At 42.9% G+C, this 9,281-nt stretch overlaps 2 protein-coding genes across 2 annotated transcripts in view; both read left to right on the top strand.

The window, feature by feature from the left end:
* Nucleotides 1-233: 233 nt before the first annotated feature.
* LOC135539356 (beta-2-glycoprotein 1-like) lies at nt 234-4,364 on the top strand. The gene is made up of 8 exons (XM_064965183.1): nt 234-387; nt 559-738; nt 1,045-1,135; nt 1,220-1,296; nt 1,394-1,585; nt 2,843-3,022; nt 3,754-3,951; nt 4,220-4,364. Exons 1-8 carry the CDS (start codon nt 318-320, stop codon nt 4,300-4,302), a joined length of 1,071 nt encoding a protein of 356 aa, XP_064821255.1. The 5' UTR covers nt 234-317; the 3' UTR covers nt 4,303-4,364.
* A 567-nt stretch (nt 4,365-4,931) lies between these two features.
* The window catches only part of LOC135539354 (beta-2-glycoprotein 1-like), a 5,828-nt gene continuing 1,478 nt past the window's right edge, over nt 4,932-9,281 (top strand). The window contains exons 1-4 of the mRNA XM_064965180.1: nt 4,932-5,187; nt 7,123-7,299; nt 8,618-8,714; nt 8,934-9,010. Of these exons, the coding sequence (XP_064821252.1) occupies nt 5,118-5,187; nt 7,123-7,299; nt 8,618-8,714; nt 8,934-9,010 (421 nt within the window). The 5' untranslated portion in view covers nt 4,932-5,117. The remainder of the gene's footprint in view (nt 5,188-7,122; nt 7,300-8,617; nt 8,715-8,933; nt 9,011-9,281) is intronic.

Here is a 9,281-nt window from a genome sequence, read left to right as displayed (position 1 = left end):
GTGGGCAAGACTGCACAGCCGCCCCTTTAGAAACCAAATCGAATTCGAATGACCTGTATTTTATACAGCTGATACATGTTATGATTCAAAGTCATTGTCGTGCGGGCGTACGTGTCTGTGTGTATGTGTACTGAGTGAAAGTTACCCTTGAACTCGGAGTAAACATGCATGTGCTTTGAACTTTGGGTTCAATCAATGGAAGCCTATTTCAGACGATCTGATTGGATCAGATTTTCAGGGCTTTTGAACAAACCATCTACATTTTTCACCGTCCACTGCCGGGAGAACGGACACAGTCTCTCTCAACCCCGCAAAAGATGAACCCAACCCTGGCTTTGCTGCTGCTCTGCCAGCTTGCCTTGTATACGTCAGTGACATCTAAGAAAGGTACGGCGCAAATGATTTGATTACGGCAGTATTTTTCAATTGCAGAATATATATTACAGTGTTGGTTCACAAGACTCAGTAACCTATGCTTTAGCCGTGTTTCCAATGTGCTTTTATATCATTTACGGCGCAACATTATGTTTGTCTATCAATATTCCCAATTATCCTCAGTATGTGGCCACCCACCCGTGACCGACGGTATAGATACACTGGGTCTAAAGCGTGAGTACGAGATTGGAAAAGAGGTGACCCTGGTGTGTGAGCGTGGATACACACCTGGGAAAGCCAAGACTGCCAGGATCACCTGCTTGGCCTCGGGAGAGTGGACCAAACTGGACCTTGTGTGTTCTCGTAAGTTCCAACCCATTCACAAAACATCCATTACATAATGTGAAGCATAAATTCAGGTAAATTGTTGGGTTTTCCAGATTTCTTGCTTATTTGTGTCTTGATTCAAGGAATCTTCCAACAGGGATTTCTGGAAAACCTGGGAATTTTGGGAATGTTTCTGAGAATTCCGGAACCCTAAAGTCACATATACAGTACCATGGACAGTCCATACTTTAGCAAGGGGATAGGGATATGTTAATACATTTTATTAACAACATAAAAGGCATAAATCATATCCACGTGAATCTTATACATTTTTTGACACAGCAAAGATGTGTCCTCTCCCCAAGCCTATGCAAAAGCCAGGGATGATTGACGTGCCATTCAAGAGTGTGCTCAACTACACATGTGATGATGGGTGAGGGGAAATTCAGTGTGGTTTAGTTCTGACTACATTTAGCTGACTCTGCATCTCAGACCAATAAGAATTTGTGTTCTTCAGGTACGTCATGATAGGAGCCAATGAGAGTGTGTGTTTACACGACGGTACCCTCAGTGCACCACCACCAATGTGTAAAGGTATACCATACCTCAAGAATGTAACATTGCTTTTCTCCATTGTTTGTCTAAACATGAAAATGTAGTATAAATTATTTCAAATATTTCTTCCCTGCAGCTGTGAGTTGTGCTCTGCCTCAAGCACCTAAGCATGGTAAAATTGTCTATGACGATAAGAAGTTCACTGGCAATGAAATCCAGTACGGACAGAGTTGGACGTATGAGTGTTTGCCGCCAAGAGCTCCCATTGGTAACGAGAGGGGATCGTGCTTGGCCAGTGGAAACGTGACTGAGCCACCGGTATGCAAGGGTAGGTGCAGACAGTGGCAGCATAAGCCAAATGGTTGGTGAACAAATCTCATTGGTTAAGAAGGTTTTGGTTGAACCACTGATAAATTATCAATGATCTTTTAGGTCACATTATTACATGGATCGAGCCTTTTGGGGGCCCTACTTGAGATTTGGTTGCCCCCCAAAAACGTTGTATAGTTAATTCCCTGCAATTCTTCCCATGCCAAGTGGTGGAGATAAAAAAAATTAATGTAAAAGCTAATTTCCTGCAATTCTACCCATTTTGCCATTACTTATGCCGTGTTGATGATATCTGAGTGAGAGTGACTAACAAAATCAATAGGGGCCCCTTGGAGGTCAGGGCCCCTGGGCACGTGCCTCGCGTGAAGGGTCAGTTTTCGGCAGATAGATGGCTAGACTAATTTACCAATTTACCAATCTTTGTTAGCTGATATTGTAACGGCGTTCTTCGTTTGTCGCAAGAAAGTCGGACCGAAATGCAGCGTGTTGGTTACTCATGTCTTTAATGAAACAAATGACGATACATGAAATAACTTATAAATACAAAAACAACAAACGGAACGTGAAAAACCTATACAGCCTGTCTGGTGAACACTAACACAGAGACAGGAACAATCACCCACGAAATACAAAGTGGAACCCAGGCTACCTAAATACGGTTCCCAATCAGAGACAACGAGAATCACCTGACTCTGATTGAGTACCGCCTCAGGCAGCCAAGCCTATACAACACCCCTACTCAGCCGCAATCCCAAATACTACAAACCCCAATACGAAAATACAATATATAAACTCATGTCACACCCTGGCCTGACCAAATATATAACGAAAACACAAAATACAATGACCAAGGCGTGACAGATATGGCTAATTGAGTGATGCACAACTAAATGTTGAACCTGCACCTTTTGTATTCTATTATCCTAAATCTCAACAGTAAATTGAGACCCCGAATGAATTCCCCAAAATAAATAGAAATAAAATCAAATGTGGGGGCCCCTAGTAGCATGGGAACTGCTTATGTCGCTTATGCCTGGAGCCGGCCCTGGCGATGATTCTCTAAAATTGTTATTGTTAACTGTTCATCCACTCCAAGTGATGATAATTGATACACTTGCATAATCCTGTCTTCCTCTGTTTATGCCTTAATTTAAAAAAAATGTAATTTAGATGAACCCTGACAATATTACTTGAAATAGGTTATTGCATTGTTAATACACTTTCACTAACCTATGACTTTTCTGACCTGTTGCAGAGGTAAGTTGCTCCATCCCACCAACGATAGACCATGGCATCATCACCTTTGCTGTGATGAGGGAGGCCGGCTACAAGGAGAAGGTCAAGTACCAGTGCCAGGAACACTACGTTCTGGACGGCTCTGAGGAAATACAGTGTCAGAATTCAGGCAACTGGTCCACTTTGCCCGTTTGCAGAGGTGAGTCAATGAGTCAGTGTAGGGTGAAGTTGCCCTTAGACCCTGATCTTTGGTCAGTTTTGCATTTCCCTCACTAATGGTTAAGGTTAGGATTGGGGGAAGAGGAAGCTGACCCTATAACTGTACATAGAGGAGGCTGGTGGGAGAAGCTAAAGGAGGACAAGCTCATTGTAATGGCTGGAATGGTTTAAATGGAACCGTATCAAACACATCAAACATATGGAAACCACATGCTGGACTCCGTCTATTCCATTCCAGCCATTACAATGAGCATGTCCTCCTATAGCGCCTCCCACCAGCCTCCTCTGCTGTATATAGGGGAAAGTTCACACCCGAGCTATTGAGTCATAGAAAAGGTTGCACTGTTGTTACTCTTGTGGGAATGTCACTTGTGTGTGTCTGTATACCAAACCAGCTTGTTGACTTGTGATTAGATGTGTATCAGCAACCATTTATTTCATCTTTGATGACTGAAATGATTGCGTAATGAGAGCGTACTGCCGTTGTGCCTTTGAGCAAGGCACTGCATTCCCAAAACTTCTCCGGGGTCGCTGCTGTGTGGCTGACCATGTGTTGCTCCCAACCTATTGTGTACGTGGTGTGTCAGTTTGGGTACTGATATAGAAGAAAACAAAAGAATTTCCATGATCTATTTCATTTAATTCTATTCCAATTCTATTCAATTCTAAACTGAGAGTCATGTTGCTTTGCTTGACGTCGCTTTACTGCAGCCCCCTGTAAAGTTAACATCAACAGAGGTCGCATCTTCTACAACGCCAAGAAGATTTGGATTGGGGATCTGAAACCCAATAGAGTCCTTCATGGGGAGTCTGTTGTGTTCTACTGTCTGAACAAGGAGCTGAAGTGTGGCATTTCAGTAGCAAGTCAGTGCATCGACGGCACACTCAATACCCCAGAATGTTTTAAAGGTGAGGCCTGTCGTACCAAGATAACATGGTCACGTTCATTATGGCATTTTACAATGTAAATCAAAAATGAGTGTTTCTTATTGGACACGTGTCGTAGTCCCTCCATGTTTCAGTCCATTTTCTTCCGTTTGATGACTAATGAACACGACCCAGAGTAAAAATGTGTTGTGGTCCCATTTTGAAAGCTTCCCAAACGCTGCTTAGCTGAGTCCTTAATATTCTCACCACTAAAATGCCAAATGTGTTTGTGTGTCTGTCTTTCTCTTAGAACCAGGCAAGATGGAGTACACCCTCAAGCCCAAATCACTTCCATCTGAGATTGCGACGTGTCCTGCCGACCTCACAAAATAAACACAATACAAAGAGGAAGAATAGGGCAAATAAATGACAAATAAACATTACTTTTAAAAAAATGATCTGTTTTAACAGTCTAATTACTTTGTGTCCAAATAATCCAGCCTTGCTTTGCTAGTAACCTGTTATATCCATAACTTTAATGAGCCTGAATTTGATTGCCTGTTTAGTATAGTACATGATGCCTGAAAACAACACTAGATGTCAGTATAGGGTTGCAGTATTTGGAAGCTCTGCTCATACACAAAGGGCTCGGCAGTTTTGGGAGAGAGAAACAAGTGACTTTTTAACTCAGAGTAAACAAACCTTTGTTTTGACTTGAACTTGGTATCTGACTGAACTCTTGCAATTTTGCAACAAGAACATCAAACACAAACAGTATGAGATTACAAAATGGCATGTCCGTTAACGGATACAATCCCACAAGTAAAGATTTCATAGTAGATCTACACCACTGCGTCATCGAGCCACATCAATGTTATAGTGCTAGAATAGTTTCAGTCAACTTTATTGTACCACATAAATGGATTGAAAGCACATTCTATTCCGCAGACATGGTTTGATGAAGAGAACTTGGTGATGTTGATGTGTACTAGGAATAGGGGCGGGACATATAACCAGTAAGGCTCACAAAGGTCTGGTGTGTTACGGTGAATTACAAAAATAGTAAAAGACCCCGAGGTTGCCTCATTCTGCGTTGTCATCGACTCTTACCTTGAGTAACATAAAAGGTTGGGAGCTCCAACGACATTCTGATTTTTTTTTACCCTTGAAAGCAGAGAGGAGAGGACACTTTCTCCACCCCACAGACAATGGCCCCAAGTCTGTCTTTGCTGCTGATCTGTCTGCTTGCCTTGTATACACCAGTGACATCCAATAAAGGTACAGTATCTATTAATACATCATCTACAAACAAAAATATAAGCGCAACATGCAACAATTTCAACGATTTCACTGAGTTACAGTTCATATAAGGAAATCAGTACAGAACCCTAAATTCCTTCTGTCCTAATCTATGGATTTCACATGACTGGGAATACAGATATGCATCTGTTCGTCACAGACACCGTTGAAAAAAATGTAGGGGCGTGGATCAGAAAACCAGTCCGTATCTGGTATGACCACCATTTTTCCTCATGCAAGTGCGACACATCTACTTTGCATAGAGTTGATCAGACTGTTGATTGTGGCCTGTGGAATGTTGTCCCAAGCCTCTTCAATGGCTTTGTGAAGTTGCTGAATATTGGCGGGAACTGGAACACGTTGTCGTACATGTCGATTCAGAGCATTCCAAACGGGCTCAATGGGTGACATGTCTGGTGAGTATGCAGGCCATGAAAGAACTGGGACATTCTTAGCTTCCAGGAATTTTGTACAGATCCTTGCGACATGGGGCCATGCATCATCATGAGATGATGACGGCAGATGAATGGCACGACAACGGGCCTTGCCACAATATCTCTTTGTATTCAAATTATTGTGGATAAAATGCAATTGTGTTCGTTGTCCGTAGCTTGTGCCTACCCATACAATAACCCCACCACCACCATGGGGCACTCTGACAACGTTGACATCCGCGAACTGCTCGTCTGCAAAACGCCATGCCCAATACAGTTGAAACCAGGATTCATCCTTGAAGAGCACACTTCTCCAGCATGCCAGTGCCTATCGAAGGTGAGCATTTGCGATGCCAAACTGCAGTCAGGATCAAGGCCCTGGTGAGGACAACGAGCACGCAGATGAGCTTCACTGAGACAGTTTCTGACAGTTTGTGCAGAAATTCTTTGGTTGTGCAAACCCACAATTTAATCAGCTGTCTGGGTGGCTGGTCTCAGACAATCCCACAGGTGAAGAAGCTGGTTGTGGAGGTCTTGGGCTGACATTGTTGCACGTGGTCTAAGGTTGTGAGGCCAGTTGGATGTACTGCCAAATTCTCTAAAAAGATGTTGGATTATGGTAGAGAAATTAACATTCAATTGCACACTCCCTCAAAACTTGAGACATCCGTGTTGCGTGACAAAACTGCAGATTTTAGCGTGGCCTTTTATTGTCCCCAGCACAAGATGCACCTGTGTAATGATCATGCTGTTAAATCAGCTTCTTGATATGCCACACCTGTCAGATGGATGGATTATCTTGGCAAAGGAGAAATGCTCACTAATAGGGATGTAAACAAATTAGTGCAATACACTTGAGAGATAAGATATTTGGGGCGGCAGGGTAGCCTAGTGGTTAGAGCGTTGGACTAGTAGGTTGCGAGTTCAAACCCCCGAGCTGACAAGCTGTCGTTCTGCCCCTGAACAGGCAGTTAACCCACTGTTCCCAGGCTGTCATTGAAAATAAGAATTTGTTCTTAACTGACTTGCCTGGTAAAATAAAAAAAATAAACTTATGAAACACTGCTGGGATTTTTTATTTCAGCTCAAGAAACATGGGACCAACATTTTACATGTTGTGTTTATATGTTTGTTCAGTATGTCCCAGTTTTGGCCTATTGATTTAGAAGCCTTTTGTGTTTCTGTGCTGTATGCTGTTCAATATTGCTCCGTACTCTCAGAGTGTGTTCAGGCAAATGGGCTTGTGTCATGTTGACGAATACTTTCAGTTACTGTAAGCTGGAAGTAAAAATACACTTTATTTTAATAGTCCGCCTACCTTTATGCTCTACAAACTATCACTCGACTACAAGTAACATATCTGGGGAGTTGCATGGGCACTTCTTTGGTTAATCTGTGTCCATGTTTATTTCTGTGTCTGTGTGTGTTTCTGTGTGTGTGTGTTTTATTGACCCATCCCGTTACCTGTCTGCCCCCTCAGAATGTGGCCGCCCGTCCCTGGGTGACGGTATGGACCTGGAGGGGCTCCAGAGGGTATACTCCCCCGGAGACGTGGTGGTGCTGTCGTGTAAACGGGGATATACACCCACCTCAGGCTCTCGCACAATCATCTGCACTGCTAGTGGACACTGGACCAAGTCTAGACTCAAGTGCTCAAGTAGGTCACTGTTATAAAGTTGGACCAAAAACAGTAGTACTGTTCATGTATCATCATTTGATCCTCATAAAAACATTCCAGGCATTATCAATTAATACTCAATATATTACAAGTATGATCAGTTGATCCTCAGTATATTCCATGTATTATCAGTTAATACTCAGTATATTCCATGTATTATCAGTTGATACTCAGTATATTACAATTATTATCAGTTGATACTCAATATATTCCATGTATTATCAGTTGATACTCAGTATATTCCATGTATTATCAGTTGATCAGTTGGTATTCTTCACACTGGGGCCCCACAGGGGTGTGTACTTAGGTCCCTCCTGTACTCCCTGTTCACCCACGACTGCGAGGCCAAACACGACTCCAGCACCATCATTAAGTTTGCTGACGACACAACAGTGGTAGGCCTGATCACCGACAACGATGAGACGGCCTATAAGGAGGAGGTCAGAAAACTGGCAGTGTGGTACCAGGACAACAGCCTTTCCCTCAATGTGAGCAAGACAAATGAGCTGATTGTGGACTACAGGAAAAGGTGGGCCGAACAGGCCCCCATTAACATAGACGGGGCTGAAGTGGAGAAGGGTCGTGAATTTCAAGTTCCTTTGTGTCCACATCACCAACGAACTAACATGGTCCAAACATACCAAGACAGTCGTGAAGAGGGCACGACAAAATCTTTTCCCCCTCTGGAGACTGAAAAGATTTGGCATGGGTCCCCAGATCCTCAAAAGGTTCTACAGCTGCACCCTCGAGAGCATCCTGACCGGTTGCATCACTGCCTGGTATGACAACTGCTCGGCATCTGACTGTAAGGGGCTACAGAGGGTAGTGCGAACCGCCCAGTACATCACAAGCTTCCTGCCATCCGGTGTCAGAGGAAAGCCCATAAAAATGACAGAGACTCCAGTCACCCAAGTTATAGACTGTTTTCTCTGCTACCGCATGGCAAGCGGTACCGGAACGCCAAGTCTAGGACCAAAAGGCTCCTCAACAGCTTCTACCTCCAAGCCATTAGGCTGCTGAACAATTCATAAAAATCGCCGGTACCGCCCCCCGGTACCGGCGCCCCCTGTATATAGCCTCGTTATTGTTATTCTTATTGTGTTACTTTTTATTATAGTCTACTTGGTAAATATTTTCTTCTTCTTGAACTGCACTGTTGGTTAAGGGCTTGTAAGTATGCATTTCACGGTAAAGTCTACACTTGTTGTATTCGGCGCATGTGATTTTGATTTGATTTGATACTCATTGATGGAACTGTTGAGCATTGCTGACTGATTATTTTGTACTTCTGACGCAGCAACGAGTTGCTCCTTCCCAGAAACATTGGACCGCGGAGACATGGAGTTTGTGGACATTGTCTACCAGAGTACCATCAACTACACCTGCCACGAGGGGTATGGGGAATACCGTTTACAAATTCTATTTTCGTGTCTCATTGACGACTGGTCACCTCTCTGTGCTGTCAAAGTCTATAACGTGTTATTGTATCAAACACATGTAAAGGAGGTCAACGTTGGAATCACTGTATACCCATACACCTAATATAGTGTCTACTTGATGTTTTTTTATTTAGTATCACATAATTTGACAGATTACGGTAATGTGGTCTACAGGTATACCCTGCAAGGAGCCAGTACTATTGAGTGCTTGCATGACGGACAATGGAGTGATCCACCACCGAAGTGCACACGTAAGTGTCTGCCTTATACTGAAATGCATAGCTACTCTAGCACTGAACAGTAATGATTCAACATGATCTCACATTGATAATGCATACAAACTCACATTGACAATTACAAATCTATAAGCACAATGTAAACGTGGCCTTCTTGCTGTAATTGTAAGCATTCTACAATGTGTAAAACAGAGATTTGAATAATGGCTTCACTGTAGGCTATATTATTCATATTCATATGTTACATCGTATGTCTCTGATAAAAAAATATAGAGAATATCATATA

Source organism: Oncorhynchus masou, chromosome 5 (assembly GCF_036934945.1).
Source record: "Oncorhynchus masou masou isolate Uvic2021 chromosome 5, UVic_Omas_1.1, whole genome shotgun sequence".
In the NCBI taxonomy this organism is placed as follows: Eukaryota; Metazoa; Chordata; class Actinopteri; order Salmoniformes; family Salmonidae; genus Oncorhynchus; species Oncorhynchus masou.
Note: the sequence above shows the minus strand (reverse complement) of the source record. Positions and strands in the feature narration are given on the sequence as shown.

Excerpts from the sequence above, each read along its gene's own strand:
- LOC135539356 (XM_064965183.1), top strand. The coding sequence starts at position 318 with ATGAACCCAACCCTGGCTTTGCTGCTGCTCTGCCAGCTTGCCTTGTAT. Across the intron at positions 1,136-1,219 it reads AACTACACATGTGATGATGG|GTACGTCATGATAGGAGCCA; the intron begins GTGAGGGGAAAT and ends TGTGTTCTTCAG. Across the intron at positions 1,297-1,393 it reads ACCACCACCAATGTGTAAAG|CTGTGAGTTGTGCTCTGCCT; the intron begins GTATACCATACC and ends TCTTCCCTGCAG.